Source organism: Hyla sarda, chromosome 5, assembly GCF_029499605.1.
Source record: "Hyla sarda isolate aHylSar1 chromosome 5, aHylSar1.hap1, whole genome shotgun sequence".
NCBI lineage: Eukaryota > Metazoa > Chordata > Amphibia > Anura > Hylidae > Hyla > Hyla sarda.
The window spans coordinates 26,968,185-26,985,842 of record NC_079193.1 but is presented as its reverse complement, the minus strand read 5'-3'; the positions used below and the strand labels follow the sequence as shown (position 1 = coordinate 26,985,842).

The 17,658-nt window shown below is 40.2% G+C and overlaps 1 protein-coding gene across 3 annotated transcripts in view; it reads left to right on the top strand.

Moving 5' to 3' along the window:
• The first annotated feature begins 6,604 nt into the window (after nt 1–6,604).
• The window catches only part of CDK14 (cyclin dependent kinase 14), a 551,260-nt gene continuing 540,206 nt past the window's right edge, over nt 6,605–17,658 (top strand). Inside the window, exon 1 of one of the 3 annotated variants that reach the window (XM_056519057.1) lies at nt 6,605–7,227. In XM_056519057.1, the coding sequence (XP_056375032.1) occupies nt 7,137–7,227 (91 nt within the window). In that variant the 5' untranslated portion in view covers nt 6,605–7,136. The remainder of the gene's footprint in view (nt 7,228–17,658) is intronic. The other 2 variants (XM_056519056.1, XM_056519058.1) reach the window with 2 other exon arrangements.

The following is a 17,658-nucleotide window of genomic DNA, read 5'->3' as shown; positions in this document are numbered from 1 at the left end:
ATATGGGGTGTTTTCTGAATCGGGAGAAATTGGGTTTCAAATTTTGGGGGGTATTTTCTGCTATTACACTTTTTAAAAATGTAAAATTTTTGGGAAACCAAGCATTTTAGGTAAAAAAAATATAATTTTTTTTACATATGCTAAAGTCGTGAAACACCTGTGGGCTATTAAGGTTCACTTTACCCCTTGTTACGTTCCCTGAGGAGTCTAGTTTCCAAAATGGTATGCCATGTGTTTTTTTTTGCTGTTCTGGCACCATAGGGGCTTCCTAAAGGTGACATGCCCCCCAAAAACCATTTGACGCTCCTTCCCTTCTGAGCCCTCTACTGCGCCCGCTGAACAATTAACATAGACATATGAGGTATGTGCTTACTCGAGAGAAATTGGGTTTCAAATACAAGTAAAAATTTTCTCCTTTTTACCCCTTTCAAAAATTCAAAAATTGGGTCTACAAGAAAATGCGAGTGTAAAAAATGAAGATTTTGAATTTTCTCCTTCACTTTGCTGCTATTCCTGTGAAACACCTAAAGGGTTAATACACTTACTGAATGTCATTTTGAATACTTTGGGGGGTGTAGTTTTTATAATGGGGTCATTTGTGGGGTATTTCTAATATGAAGACCCTTCAAATCCACTTCAAACGTGAACTGGTCCATGAAAAATAACGAGTTTGAAAATTTTGTGAAAAATGTCAAAATTGCTGCTGAACTTTGAAGCCCTCTGGTGTCTTCCAAAAGTAAAAACTCATAAATTTTATGATGCAAACATAAAGTAGACATATTGTATATGTGAACCCAACAAAAATATATTTTGAATATCCATTTTCCTTACAAGCAGAGAGCTTCAAAGTTAGAAAAATGCAAAATTTTCATTTTTTTCATCAAATTTGGTGATTTTTCACCAAGAAAGGATGCAAGTTACCATAAAATTTTACCACTATGTTAAAGTAGAATATGTCACGAAAAAACAATCTCGGAATCAGAATGATAACTAAAAGCATTCCAGAGTTATTAATGTTTAAAGTGACAGTGGTCAGATGTGCAAAAAACGCTCCGGTCCTTAAGGTGAAAAAGGGCTCGGTCCTTAAGGGGTTAAATCCAGCATGAACGGCATTATGGGTAGTACAGAATACTAACAGAGAATGACAATATAAAGGTGGGCCAATAGGAAAATATGAAATGCCATACACAATTGGCAGGAGTTTACATTTTTTTAACCTTTTGTGGCTTTTCAGGATCAACACTGTTTCAAAATTGCTGCATGCTCTGGGGTATGGTGTTTTCTTTGGGTTTTTTTTTCAAGATATTGTGACATTTTTCCTCCCATAGAATTCTATTAGGAAAAAAAACTTTGAGGTAGAAAACCAAAAAACTAAACAAATGCAATGTGTGTATAGATAATAGATATTGACATTCATTCTTGTGTCTCCTCCACCCCAATTCTTCTATAGAAATCCATGAGTCACATGATGAAATAAAAAATAATAAAAAAAAATTAAAAAAAACACAGGGGAGGAAACGTTTTTTGCAGACCAAAAATAGAAAAATACAAAAAATTACAAACGAATAAGTTGCGCTTGTTCCTAACCTAACGGAAACAAGAACTGAGTGTGAATCCAGCCTAATAACCATTGCATCAACTGGCTCCAGAAAGTTAAACAGATTTGTAAATTACTTCTACTAAAAAAATTAATCCTTCCAGTACTTATCAGCTGCTGTATGCTCCAGAGGAAGTTGTGTAGTTCTTTCCAGTCTGACCACAGTGCTCTCTGCTGACACCTCTATCCCCATAGCAAACCTCTGCTGCCCTGGACAATTCTTGACATGGACAGAGGTGGCAGCAGAGAGCACTGTGGTCAGACTGGAAAGAACTAAACAACTTACTCTGTAGTATACAGCAGCTGATAAATACTGGAAGGATTAAGATTTTTTATATAGAAGTTATTTACAAATCTGTTTAACTTTCTGGCACCAGTTGATTTGAAAAAAATTGTTAAAGTACCCCTTTAAGTCCTGATCGCTATCTGGTGACTCTAGGCAGTGGTCTCCAAACTGTGGACCTCTAGATGTTGCAGAACTACAACTCCCAGCATTCCCGGACAGCCTTTTGCTGGGAATTTTAGTTTTGCAATAGCTGAAGGTCCACAGTTTGAAGACCACTAAAATGCCAAAGAAAAGTATGCACTGCAATTTGTATTTTTTTTTTCAACAATGCAATGCAATGGAAAACTGATTATGTTACATATGCAAATATATGTTAAAGGGGTACTCCGCTGCTCAGCGTTTGGAACAAATTGTTCGGAACGCTGGAGCCGGGAGCTCGTGATGTCATAGCCCCGCCCATCATGACGTCATGCCCCACCCCCTCAATGCAAGTCTATGGGAGGGGGCGTGACAGCCATCACGTCAGTAAATAATTGTCATTGAAATTGCAGCATTCAAATGTAACAGAAGAAATAAATATACATGAGTAAAACTTACGTTATGTAAGAATCTTAAAGCTTATCTGTCATATCACAGAAAAAATAATGCTTTTATAGATTACTCATTGGGTCATGAAGATTCTTTACATGTTTTTTTATGTGTCGAGCTTCGGTATTTTGCTCACAAATCCCTCTGTTCTGCTGCTCACTCATTCTGACATCCACTGCTCAGGAAGGGGCCTGTCCGAGGCAAGCACTGTGCCTGCCCTCACTCACCATGCATTCACTTCCTCCCTGAGTCTGCTGTGCTGGATCTCTTCATCCAATCACTGCAGGCTGCTCTGTAACCCCCTCCTCTCTGTTTTCATGCTGCAGTCTGATAGGACAGGAGTGAGCACAGAGGAGTGCTAGCCCCACCCTCACTTCCTGGACTTTGTTCCAGCCTGTGCTTCTGCTGGGACAAAGATGATGCTTAAGCCGGACAGGATTATGTACTGGATGGTATGGTGACCCCTAGTGGTCATATAAGCCATGATTTTTATAAAAAGGAGATACATTTTTTTAGGGTGCATTCCCACAGGGCGTATACGCAGCGTATTTGACGCTGCGCAAAATTTATGGCAGCAGCGGGAAATACGCTGCATATTCCTTGCTCCCTATACACACATGGCTTTCCAGCGGCAGCCCTATGTGTGCAATGAGTTTTGGAGGCGGGGCTGTGTGCCGGCGTGTCTGTGACGCCCGGCTCCGCCTCCAAAACTCATTGCACACATAGGGCTGCCGCCGAAAAGCCATGTGTGTATAGGGAGCAAGGAATACGGAGCATATTTCCCACTGCTGCCGTAAATTTTGCGCAGCGTCAAATACGCTGCGTATACGCCCTGTGGGAATGCCCCCTTAAATGAAGTATATTAGAAAGGTTAATACTTTTCCAAGATGTCCAACATATAAAAAGTTTTTGTCCTTTTAAAATATTGTCACGTAAGTCCTGATGGCTATACGATGACCTTAGAAGGGGTACTCTACTTTTATTGAAAAATTAACCCTTCCAATACTTATCAGCTGCTGTATGCTCATGAGGAAGTTGTGTAGTTCTTTCCAGTCTGACTACAGTGCTCTCTACTGACACCTCTGTCCGTGTCAGGAACACCTCTGGCTGTCCAGAGTAGAAGAACATTCTCATAGCAAACCTCTCCTGCTCTGGACAGTTCCTGACATGGACAGAGGTGTCAGCAGAGAGCACTGTGGTCAGACTGGAAAGAACTACACAACTTCCTCTGGCCCATACAGCAGCTGATAAGTACTGGAAGGATCAAAGGGGTACTCCCGTGGAATTTTTTTTTTTTTTTAAATCAACTGGTGCCAGAAAGTTAAACAGATTTGTAATTCACTTCTATTAAAAAATCTTAATCCTTCCAGTACTTTATAGGGGCTGTATACTAAAGAGAAATCCAAAAAAGAAATGCATTTCCTCTGATGTCATGACCACAGTGCTCTCTGCTGAACTCTGGTGTCCATTTTAGGAACTGTCCAGAGCAGCATATGTTTGCTATGGGGATTTTCTCCTGCTCTGGACAGTTCCTAAAATGGACAGCTGAGGTCAGCAGAGAGCACTGTGGTCAGGACATCAGAGGAAATGCATTTCTTTTTTGGATTTCTCTGTAGTATACAGCCCCTAAAAACTACTGGAAGGATTAAGATTTTTTAATAGAAGTGAATTACAAATCTGTTTAACTTTCTGGCACCAGTTGATTTAAAAAAAAAAAAAAAAAAAAGTTTTCCACGGGAGTACCCCTTTAAGATTTTAACCCCTTAAGGACACATGACGTACTGGAACGTCATGTGTCCACTCCCGATCTATAACGTGGGGCCACGGCGTGGCCCCGCGTCATAGCGGTTCGGGCCCGGCCTCTAACAACGGCCGGGACCCGTGGCTAATAGCGCGCGGCATTGATCGCTGTGCCGCGCGCTATTAACCCTTTAGACGCGGCGTTCAAAGTTGAACGCCGCGTCTAAAGTGAAACCGAAAGCATGCCGGCTAGCTCAGTGGGCTGTTCGGGATAGCCGCGGTGAAATCGCGGCATCCCGAACAGCTGACAGGACAGCGGGAGGGCCCCTACCTGCCTCCTCGCTGTCCGATCGCCGAATGACAGCTCAGTGCCTGAGATCCAGGCATGAGCAGTCATCCGGCAGAATCATCGATCACTGGTTTCTTATGAGAAACCAGTGATCAATGTAAAAGATCAGTGTGTGCAGTGTTATAGGTCCCTATGGGACCTATAACACTGCAAAAAAAAAAGTGCAAAAAAAAAGTGAATAAACATCATTTAACCCCTTCCCTATTAAAAGTTTGAATCACCCCCCTTTTCCCATAAAAGAAAAAACACAGTGTAAATAAAAATAAAAATAAACATAAATGGTATCGCCGCGTGCGGAAATGTCCGAATTATAAAAATATATCGTTAATTAAACCGCACGGTCAATGGCGTGCGCGCAAAAAAATTCCAAAGTCCAAAATAGTGCATTTTTGGTCACTTTTTATATCATGAAAAAATGAATAAAAAGCGATCAATAAGTCCTATCAATGCAAAAATGGTACCGTTAAAAACTTCAGATCACGGCGCAAAAAATGAGCCCTCATACCGCCCCATACACGGAAAAATAAAAAAGTTATAGGGGTCAGAAGATGACAATTTTAAACGTATTAATTTTCCTGCATGTAGTTATGATTTTTTCCAGAAGTCCGACAAAATCAAACCTATATAAGTAGGGTATCATTTTAATCGTATGGACCTACAGAATACATATCAGGTGTCATTTTTACCGAAAAATGTACTACGTAGAAACGGAAGCCCCCAAAAGTTACAAAACAGCGTTTTTTTTAAAATTTTGTCGCACAATGATTTTTTTTCCCGCTTCACCATAGATTTTTGGGCAAAATGACTGACGTCATTACAAAGTAGAATTGGTGGCGCAAAAAATAAGCCATCATATGGATTTTTAGGTGTAAATTTGAAAGAGTTATGATTTTTTAAAGGCAAGGAGCAAAAAACGAAAATGCAAAAACGGAAAAACCTCCGGTCCTTAAGGGGTTAAAAATAGATGCAATTTACATATCAATATAACTTTCTGGTGCCAGTTGATCTGAAAACATTTCTTTTTCTTCTCCGGGGTAACCTGGAAAGCATTATTTAAAAAAAAAATCAACTGGTGCCAGAAAGTTAAACAGATTCGTAAATGACTGATTTTTAAAAATATTAATCCTTTCAGTACTTATCAGGAAGTTCTTTTCTTTTTGAGTTTCCTTTCTGTCTGACTACAGTGCTCTCTGCTGACACCTCTGTCCATTTTAGGAACTTTCCAGAATAGGAGAGGTTTTTTTTTTATAGGGATTTGCTCCTGCTCTGGACAGTTCCTTAAATGGTCAGCAGTGTCAGCAGAGAGCACTGTGTTCAGACAGAAAGGAAATTCAAAAAAGAAAAAAAAACTTCCTGTGGATCATACTGCATCTGATAAGTACTGGAAGGATTAAGATTTTTTTTTTTTTTATAGAAGTAATTTACAAATCTGTTTAACTTTCTGGCACCCGTTAATAATAAAAAAAAAATAAAAAAAAATGTTTTCCAGTGGAATACCCCTTTAAGCAGTGGTCTCTAAACTGCGGACCTCCAGATGTTGCAAAACTACAACTCCCAGCATGCCCGGACAGCCAACGGCTGTCCGGGCATGCTGGGAGTTGTAGTTTTGCAACATCTGGAGGTCCGCAGTTTGGAGATTACCGAGTCACTTGGAAAAGCTATGGACAAAATCAATTTATTTAGCTCCGCTTCACGCCTCCCGCATTATATTATTGATCCCCCCAATAACCCAATTACATGTAACCTGACCACATCTCCATTTTAATGCATTGCCATAATGAAAGCCTCATCCAAATCCTGATAGACCCCCCCACCCCCAATCTCCACCACCAACCACCAGTCCCTACCCTCACCAGCTGAGCCCCATAATGGTGATTTACTGCACAAGCCAGGAGCTGCACTTACCAACAAGCGCCACTAGATGTCTCCCTAGAGCTATGCCAATCCCCATTCTCCTGCTGCTGCTGCTGCTGCTGCTGAGACCACAAGAGCAAAATACCCTGCTGCTTCCTCTGTAGTTAAAAAAGCCCCAATCCTGGATGTGCTTCATCAGCCTGCTAAGAATATAAACACTACAATGACGAAGCCAGGGGAAGGGGTGGGCCAGTGCAAGGCTCAGACACAGGACTAAGGAGCTGCAGAAGGACCAACCAAAGCTTGCTGCATGTTGTCCACCAAGGGCTTCCCTGCATCATCCCCCTACTTGCAAACTACTCCTGGACTTCCCTGGATTTGTCCTTGATACATTTGCATAGACAACAGATCAGATCAAGGAAATTGTCAATATTTACAGGATTTATTTATTATTTATCTTATCTTATTTTATTTTTATTTATAATTTTTTTATTTATTTTTTTATTATTATTTGTTGCAAGAAAGGGTTTCCAAACATGAGTCAGATCCTCTGGGCACAGACTCAATGCAAAACCTAAAGTCCCTGGCTGAAGATCCAAAGGGAGGAGAGGAGGCACAGGATACATTGTAGCTGGGATTTAGTAAACTGTCTATTTTTAATTTTTTATATTTTGGATTTTTTTTTTTCTGGTGCATTGTGGTCCAAGGAGCTTGCAATCTAAATGTGTGACATGATTGAACCTCAGCCTCCCCAGAAGCTGAGCAAGATGAAAAAGTTGAGGAGAACTTTGTCTGAGAGTTTCAGCAGGATAGGTGAGTGGTCTTCAGCTTTTTATTTTAGAGGGGGGGGGGGGGGGGGGGGGGGGTCTTTATTGCTTTGTGTAACTTTTTTATTTTTTGTTGCATTGACTCTTTGGTATGCAGAGCAGATGTTTTTCTGTACACTGGAGGGATGGCTGCTTGCTGCGGTTGGGTCATGGGTATAGCTGCAGATGTAGCAGAGCTGGATGTGTTCATAGGACAAGCTCTATGGGACTAGATAACATGATTCTTCACATGGTCTTCAAACTGTGGCCCTCCAGATGTTGCAAAACTACAACTCCCAGCATGCCCGGACAGCCTTCGGCTGTCCGAGCATGCTGGGAATTGTAGTTTTGCAACATCTGGAGGGCCACAGTTTGAAGACCACTGGTCTATGTATAACCTGATAAGCTCCACTACATCTACATCATAACCTGATAAGCTCCACTACATCATAATGACCACATATATGACCTTTTTTTATTTTTTTATAACTCTGCTTTATCTGCCTATAGAACATGTGACACATTCATCTCTGGAAAATGCTGGGAATTGTAGTTTTGCAACATCTGGAGGGCCACAGTTTAAAGACCACTGGACTCTATGTATAACCTGATAAGCTCCACTACATCTGCATAGTGACCACATATATGATTTTATTTTTTATTTTATTTTTTTTAACTCTGTTTTATCTGCCAATAGAACATTTGACACATTCATCTCTTTTGCTCCTGCATAGTCGTTCAGGTTCACATCACGTTTTTTTGCCATAGTGTTTGCAATCCGTTTTTCTAAAAAAAAAAAACAAAAAAAAAACATGGCAAAAAAAAAAAGGGATGGAACAGTATGGGAAAAAAGTAAACTGTATACGGTTTTTTAAAGTGCATACAGTTCCGTCCGTTTTTATTAAAAAAAAAAAAAAAATTAAATAAATAAAAAATAAAAAAAATTGATAATTTTGTCAATTTTTTTTAATGGGAGGGGTGTTGGGTGGGGACTTAAGGATGCAAATGAGCATGTGCAAAGTAAAAACCGTATACGGTTTCCCGTATGGAACTGTATACATGTGCGTTTCCCATCCCATTGACCTCCATGTTTAAAAAAAAAAAAAAAAAAAAAACGTATGCGGTTGCAGTCCACCACAGTTTTGACTCTGGTTTAAAAACCGTACAGCAACCGCATATGTTTTATTTTTTTAACATGGACGTCAATGGGAAACGCACATGTATATACAGTTCCATACGGGAAACTGTAGACGGTTTTTACTTTGCACATGCGCATTTGCATCCTAAAGTCCCCACCCAACACCCCTCCCATTAAAAATGGACAAAATTATCAAAAACTTATTTTTTATTTTATTTTTTTTTATAAAAATGGACGGAACTGTATGCACTTTTTAAAACCAATATACGGTTTAAAAACGCATATGGTTTACTTTTTCCCATACTGTTCCATCCTTTTTTTTTTTTTTTTTGCCATACGGTTTTCTTTAGAAAAACGGATTGAAAACAGTATGGCAAAAACGTAGTGTGAACCCAGGAATTTACTCGAGTAATTCCTCCTGAATTCTCCACTCCAAATTATTTCACATCTCCTCTGCCCATTGACTTTAATGTTTTTCCCGTTGTCCTGTTCACACTGCGCAAATTCTGCTAGCGGAATTCCAATGCTGAATTCCTTTCCCCTTGAAGAATGAGCATGTTCATTCTTCAAGCAGAATCCAATAGAAGTCAATGGGAAAAAATAAATTCAGCCCGACATCGTTTTCATGTGGAATTTGCATGGAATTTGTTCGGCATTTGCGCGGAAATGGCTGAAAAACCCTTCACTTCTTTCTCCCCCATTTCCGCGCGAATAGAAAATTATTTTTTCCACACCAAAATTTTTCCGCGGGAATTCCTCTTGATGTGCTCAATGTGAACGCACCCTTAGTCTGGGTTCACATCACGTTTTTGCCATACTGTTTTCAATCCGTTTTTCTAAAGAAAACCGTATGGCAAAAAAAAAAAATGTAAACCGTATGCGCTTTTAAACCGTACACTGTTTTTAAAATTGCATATGGTTCTGTCCATTTTAAGTATAAAAAAAAAAAAAAAACGTTTTAAAAAATTTTGTCCATTTTTAATGGGAGGGGTCTTGGGTGGGGACTTTAGGATGCAAATGCGCATGTGCAAAGTAAAAACCGTATATGTTTTTTTTTTTTTTTTTTCCTGTATGGAACCGTAAACGTGTGTTTCCCATTGACGTCCATGTTAAAAAAAAAACAAAAAAACGTATGCTGTACGTTTTTTTTTTAAACCGGAGACAAAACCATGGTCAACCACGGTTTTGAATACGGGAAAAAAACGTGTTGCAAGCAAACCATCCGCAACCGGATGCATATGGTTTTCAATTATTTGTCTTTGTATACGGTTCCATAAGTTTTCAATAATAAAAACGTATACAGGAACCGTACTTGAAAAACGTGGTGTGACCCAGCCTGACTCATTTTCTGCATAGTGACTGGTTTAGCTCTGCTTCATCTATATACACATGTTCTTCTGCATAGTGACCGGTTTAGCTCTGCTTCATCTATATACACATGTTCTTCTGTATAGTGACTGGTTTAGCTCTGCTTCATCTATATACACATGTTCTTCTGCATAGTGACCGGTTTAGCTCTGCTTCATCTATATACACATGTTCTTCTGTATAGTGACCGGTTTAGTTCTGCTTCATCTATATACACATGTTCTTCTGCATAGTGACTGGTTTAGCTCTGCTTCATCTATATACACATGTTCTTCTGCATAGTGACCGGTTTAGCTCTGCTTCATCTATATACACATGTTCTTCTGCATAGTGACTGGTTTAGCTCTGCTTCATCTATATACACATGTTCTTCTGCATAGTGACTGGTTTAGCTCTGCTTCATCTATATACACGTTCTTCTGCATAGTGACCGGTTTAGCTCTGCTTCATCTATATACACATGTTCTTCTGCATAGTGACTGGTTTAGCTCTGCTTCATCTATATACACATGTTCTTCTGTATAGTGACCGGTTTAGCTCTGCTTCATCTATATACACATGTTCTTCTGCATAGTGACTGGTTTAGCTCTGCTTCATCTATATACACATGTTCTTCTGCATAGTGACTGGTTTAGCTCTGCTTCATCTATATACACATGTTCTTCTGCATAGTGACTGGTTTAGCTCTGCTTCATCTATATACACATGTTCTTCTGCATAGTGAATGGTTTAGCTCTGCTTCATCTATATACACATGTTCTTCTGCATAGTGACTGGTTTAGCTCTGCTTCATCTATATACACATGTTCTTCTGTATAGTGACTGGTTTAGCTCTGCTTCATCTATATACACATGTTCTTCTGCATGTGACTGGCTTTACTCTGTTTCCTTTGCCACATGTGACAAACTCAGCTCTGCTTCTTCAGTATATTGATCACATGTGACCAGCTCAGCTCTGCTGCATATTGGCCACATTTGAAAGGCTTCACCCTGCTGCCCCTGAAAAATGTCTCCACTTCATCTGCCTATTGATCACACATGACTGTTTAGCTCAGTGGTCTTCAAACTGTGGCCCTCCAGATGTTGCAAAACTACAACTCCCAGCAACGGCTGTCCGGGCATGCTGGGAATTGTAGTTTTGCAACATCTGCAGGGCCACAGTTTGAAGACCACTGATCTACACACATGAGATGCTCTTTTCTGCTACGTCTACACGTTGGTTGTAAATATAACAAACTCGGCTCTGCTGCATCTATTACTACTTGGCATATGTAGATGACTGTCCATTCTTGGTCTGTTTAACACTGTGAGCAATGGGATATCTCTGCAGTGACTTCATATCTCTTCAAATTCCTTGTTTTACCACTTCCTGTGTGAACTGGTAATGCAAGACTAACCCAGACCCTGGATGGAAAGTTTTAAAGGGGTACTCCGATGGGGTGACGGGGGGGGGGGGGGGAGGGGGAATAAAAAAATAAATAAGAATAAATTAATATATATAATTTTTTATTTATTTATAATTTTTTTTTTTATCAACTGGTGGCAGAAGTTAAACAGATTGTAATGACTTCTATTAAAAATCTTTACCCTTCAGTATTTTTTAGCAGCTGTATGCTACAGAGGAAATGGTTTTTCTTTTTTAATTTCTTTTTTGTCTTGTCCACAGTGCTCTCTGCTGACACCTGATGCCCGTGTCAGGAACTGTCCAGAGCAGGAGAAAATCCCCATAGCAAACCTCTCCTGCTCTTGACAGTTCCTGACACGGACAGAGGTGTCAGCAGAGAGCACTGTGGACAAGACAAAAAAGAAATTTAAAATAAAGAAAATAATTTTCCTCTGTAGCATACAGTTCCACTTATAATCCTATAAAGTGTTTATTTATATAATATAAAGAATTTTTTTTTTTTTTTGTTATTGTGGACAATTCTCTGGATCTATAGACGACATAAAAAAAAAAAAATTAAAAACACTTTGTACGACGTCTATAGATCCGGAGAATTGTCCACAATAACAAAAAAAAAAAAACACAAAATATATATATATAATTATTTTTTTTTAACGTTATTATTGTAACAAAACTATTGTAACCTCTTGCAACCAACTGATAAATGTTAATACAGATTTGAATTTGATTGTTCAGACAAACTCATCTAACTGACAAACGTTTGATACAAATTTGAAATTGATTGTTACAAACTATTGTAACCCTGGCAACCAACTGATACACATTGATAGAAATTTGTATTCGATTGTTTAGATATTAAGTAGTGTTTCCCTTACAGTGTGTCTCCAGCTGTTGCAAAACTACAACTCCCAGCATGCTGGGAGTTGTAGTTTTGCAACAGGTGGAGGCACACTGTTTGAAAAAACACTCATATAAAGGATCCAACGATTGTAACAAACCATTGATGAAGCGATAATCATCAACCTGTCAATCTAACTATAATTACCGCGTCTATGGAGTCGGTATTAAACCGATACATCCCCCCCCCCCCCCCCCTTACGGTTGTAGACTGTATCAAAACTGGTGCAAAGCAAACAAATCGAGCAGTTGCCTATAGCAACCAGTATATCTACTTTGGGCCTAAAGGTATCGATAGAGCAGCGGTCTCCAAACTGCATTGCAAAACTACAAATCCCAGCATGCCCAGACAGCTTTTTGCTGGAAGTTGTAGTTTTGCAATAGCTGGAGGTCCACAGTTTGGAGACCACTGCAATAAATTATCATGGCCAGTCCTTGGTGGTCCGAGCTTTGTCATTCCCATTACGCTATTGTGTTCGCCATAATACCCGTTTACACTGCAATTCGTATTTTATTTAGAATAGGCAATAGTAATGGAATATGTTACATATGCGTCATTGTTAAACGGAAACAAAAACGCGGTGTGAACCCAGCCTTATATTAGTGTCCGTAAATTTCAGCATTTAAATAAAGAATACACGAGTAAAACTCTAATAACTAGGTTCTGCAGAAGCTATTGGGTCTATTTGTTGCTGGCAGATGTAGAGGAGCATTTAAAGGGGTACTCCAGTGGAAAACTTTTTTTTTTTTTTTTTTTTTTTTTTTCTTTTAAATCAACTGGTGCCAGAAAGTTAAACAGATTTGTAAATGACTTCTATTAAAAAATCTTAATCCTTCCAGTACTTATTAGCTGCTGAATACTACAGAGGAAATTATTTTCTTTTTGGAACACAGAGCTCTCTGCTGACATCACGAGCACAGTGCTCTCTGCTGACACCTCTGTCCATTTTAAGAACTGTCCAGAGTAGGAGAAAATCCCCATAGCAAACATATGCTGCTCTGGACAGTTCCTAAAATGGACAGAGATGTCAGCAGAGAGCACTGTGCTCGTGATGTCAGCAGAGAGCTCTGTGTTCCAAAAATAAAATAATTTCCTCTGTAGTATTCAGCAGCTAATAAGTACTGGAAGAATTAAGATTTACTAATAGAAGTAATTTACAAATCTGTTTAACTTTCTGGCACCAGTTGATTTAAAAAAAAAAAAAGAAATAAATAAATAAATAAAAATATTCCACTGGAGTGCCCCTTTAACAAGGAGAGAAAAGTATTATCGTAATGCAGAGAAGAAATTGTTCAATGACAAACTCGGCTCTGCTACATCTTACATGCGGGTGAACATTACAGCTGGATAGTGTATGCAAAAAGCAGTTGCAAAACTACAACTCCCAGCATGCCCGGACAGCCTAAGGCTGTCCGGGCATGCTGGGAGTTGTAGTTTTGCAACAGTCGGGCAGTCGTCTATTTTAATTCTAAGGCCTTTTGCATTTGTTACCCAGGGTTTCAGTCCTTCTACATGAAAATCTGCAGCAGAATTTACACGCTGCCAATTTGAAAATTTTTAATTTGTAAAATCTCATTTACATTAGGTGCTACTTGTAACCTGCCGCAGATTTTAACATGCGCCAATCTGCTGGTAGTAATCTACAGCGGTTTTGTCCAGTGGTGCACTTTAGGTGGGGGTTAATAAACTGTCAAGAGGAAAAATTGCTGAGTTGCCCATAGCAACCAATCAGATCACTTCTTTCATTTTGCAGAGGCCTTGATTAAAAAGGTGTGGTGGTCCAGTACGGGATGGTGTTTCACCGTACCCTTCTCCTGTCCTGTCAGGTAGAGTTCCTTTATGTCCCCAGGGCTCCCTGCAATGTTATCCCTTATGTCCCTTATGTGTTATATATTAAATGTGTAATGTTTCTTTAATAATTGTGACCATGTGCTTGTTACCCGAGAGGGGATAGTGACCAGGTGACCCCTCAAGTGACCTATGGGCTCTTTGCTAGACACCCCTATAAAAACCAGTGGTGGAGCTATGTGGTGACCTGTGGTGTTGCAATGGTGATGCAGGGTCTGGCAGTATTAACCCTTGATTTGTCGTGATGCCAGGGTACGGTTTGCTTAGTATTGGAGGTCCTGCCGCCAACCGGCCCACAAACGGCAGGGATAATAAACGGAATGTCCACAGAAGATTGTATGAGATAACTGGAACTTTTACTGATCTTCTTAAAGGGGTATTCCAGGCAAAAACTTTTTTTATATATATCAACTGGCTCCAGAAAGTTAAACAGATTTGTAAATTACTTCTATTAAAAAATCTTAATCCTTCCAATAGTTATTAGCTTCTGAAGTTTTCTGTCCAACTGCTCAATGATGATGTCATGTACCGGGAGCTGTGCATGATGGGAGAATATCCCCATAGGAACTGCACAGCTCCCGGGACATGAGTCATCAGAGAGCAGTTAGACATAAAACAACAACTCAACTTCAGAAGCTAATAATTATTGGAAGGATTAAGATTTTTCAATAGAAGTAATTTACAAATCTGTTTAACTTTCCGGAGCCATAATAATAATAATAATAATAATAATTAATAATAATAATTTATATATTTATTATTATTATTGAAAAAAAAAAAAAGCCTGGAATGGAATACCCCTTTAAGCCAACAGTCTTTACAGTTAAACAGTTTGTCTTGAGGTAACTGGGATGCAGGTTCCTCACAGGCTTTGCTGGGACCAATAGTCTTTCGCTTTAAGCAGGCCACTGTGCTACTAATTGTATGAGTTGAGTGGAATAGTAGTCACAAGGATTTAGTAGACCGAGCTTTATAACTCTCGGTTTTAGTGGCTGCTGGTTCTTTAGGCTTTGGCCTAGTTGAGATGAATTGAGATCTGCTGATTGTGCTTGCTTGATAGTCCAGATGATAAGAGAGAGCAGGAACAAGAGAGTGAATTAACAGACTACAGCCCCTTATATATCAGGGAGGCTGGACTAATCCCATTGGTTGCAAAGCCTGTAGGTCCTGAACCCAGAGAACTCTGGGTACATCACATGACCCAGAAAGGTCCTTATTATCTGTACAACCATTATAATACATCAAGTGACCTAGGTAGGTCCTATACATTTGTACACTATACAGAAATACATTTCTATGAGGCGACCAAGGGGCAAGCCCTGCAGGAGAGTCCAGTGGAATGGAGGGACTCTAGCTGAGGGGACTTTAGACAGGGACAGGATAAGGTCCTGTACCGGGACACCACAGCTACAATCTCTATCTTCCATCATTCTTGCTCCTGCTGAGGTCCAGTGCAGTCTTCTCAGTGTCCAGAGTATTGGAGGCCTAAAGTCTGCAACCACAAAGTCAGCTCAAGTAAGCACAAAGTTATCTTCATGTCAATTGTCAAGTCTTCTATATAATCACTGTGGTCTGCACTAAAGTGTCTCTACATACTGCAAGTCCCAGCAAGCCTGCGAGATCCCTATGTCACTGGTCACCTCCTGGGTATATTGGCTATACTGCATAGACTGTGTCATCTGTCTACCCTCAGTAAAGCTACCGTTGTCTGTAACTTGGCGTCGGTGTCTTCATTGCCCCGATCCTAGCCCAGAACCAGCGGTATTACCTTCGGGTGGTTAAGGGTAAACCATGTCCTGGCGTCACGACAAGAAGGGGTTAATAACATCTGCCCCAGGGTTACAACATCTACCCTACATTGCACCCCCCCCCCCCCCCCCCCCCGCATGCCACAAAGGAAATAATCGATTTGATTGGTTGCTATTGGCAACTGAGCAACTTTTTCCTCTGGACAGATTTTGATCTCCCCCTTTTAATCCACTACAGATTTTTTTTGCCGGAAATTTGAATAAATCTGCATCAAAATTCACTTGTTATGCGCAGATTTCACTGGAATTTCGGCAATACGGCAAAGCTTGCTGTGAACAGGATCGCTGCGGAATTCGGGGAAAATTCTGTGTTCTAGGAATACAGAATTCTGCTGAAATACAAGCCCCATTGACTTTAATGGGATTCTGCCGCGGAATTCCGCGAAATATAAGACTGGTCGTATATTTTTGCGGAATTTCTGCTGTCTGAATGGGACTTCGGAATCTCACTGAAATCAATGGGAAGAAAATTTCAGCAGAATTTCCGGCCGAATTCTTCTGCTTAATTCCGCCCGGAATTTCTGCCCTTGTGAACATGGTCCATTAAAGAATTATAAGGAAAATGGTGCAAATGTATCTCTGTACTCCGTATATGTCACCCATGAGAATAGAAATAGCGATCGTATACATGTATACAAGATTTCGGTTACCGGGACGGCCACATCTTCAAGGGGTTTTCCAGGTTTAGAGAGAAGGTTGTTTAGTCTCCTGAAACAGCGCCACACCTGTCCATGGGCTGGAATTGCCTCTCCTCTCCAGTCTCGTAAATGGGATTGAGCTGCAGTACTAAAAACGGTCTATGGACAAGAGTGGCGTTGTTACGGGAAAATAAGTGAATTTGTTTTGCTGAACTTGGCATTTTGTGACCCTTTAAAGGGGTACTCCGGTGGGGAAAAAAAATGTCAAATTAACTGGTGCCAGAAAGTTTATACAGATTTGTAAATTACTTCTATTTAAAAAAATCTTAACCCTTCCAGTACTTATCAGCTGCTGTATGCTCCACAGGAAGTGGTGTAGCTTTCCAATCTGACCACAGTGCTCTCTGCTGACACCTCTGTCCATGTCAGGAACTGTCCAGAGAATGAGCAATGAAGTGCGGCGCCGTAGTCGTCCTTACAAATGTGCAGCGCTGAATCGATTCTGATATAAAGGGGGTTGGGGAGGGGGCATCGAGCACCAGCTGGCGCGGCGTGCGGGCAGGACGTTCAATTGTAAGATGATACAGCTTGCATTAACCCCTTGCTGGCACATTGTCATCTGTTTCCGTGTCTGGGCAGATGGTGACAAAATAATATAATTATTAATATCTGTGTTTCTTTAAAGCACTGACGGGCCTAGTCTGTCAGTGTCGGCAGAGAGTGGCGCCGTTACTGCAAGTGACCAATCGTATTTTTGCTATTTTTTTCTTAAAGAATAGAAAATATGACGAAAAGCAACTCGACATACCATGGAGGGGAGATGTATCAAAATAAGTGCAAAGGGAAAGTGAATCTGTTGCCCATGGCAACCAATCAGGTTGCAGCTTTTATTCTTTAAATTAGTCCTCAGAAGAATTAGGGATAGAATTTGATTGGTTGCTATGGGCAACTGCTTCAATTCTATGGCGCAGCAGTAATATTTGTCCCCCTATTTGTGTTCCAGTATTTCTTAACCGTATTTAAGACACGTGAATGATATCCGGTATCCATGGCGTCCATGTCTGTAGGTAAAAAGCGCAAGGTTTGGATTGCTTCATATTTTCTGGCTTGGTAAGGACAAGTACAGCGGAGACGCATATTTTAGCGAATTAATTTTGGCCCAGCTGTGCGAATATGGACCCAAAACAGCAGTGTCATTGGCTGGTTGGGGTTTGTGGCTGTAATCTAGATACAAAAATGTTGCTATACTACACTTGTGTAAAAACAGCCTAGGGGTACGTTCACACAGGCGGGTTACAAGAGTGTCTCCCACTGCGGGTGTTTTGCGGTAGATTT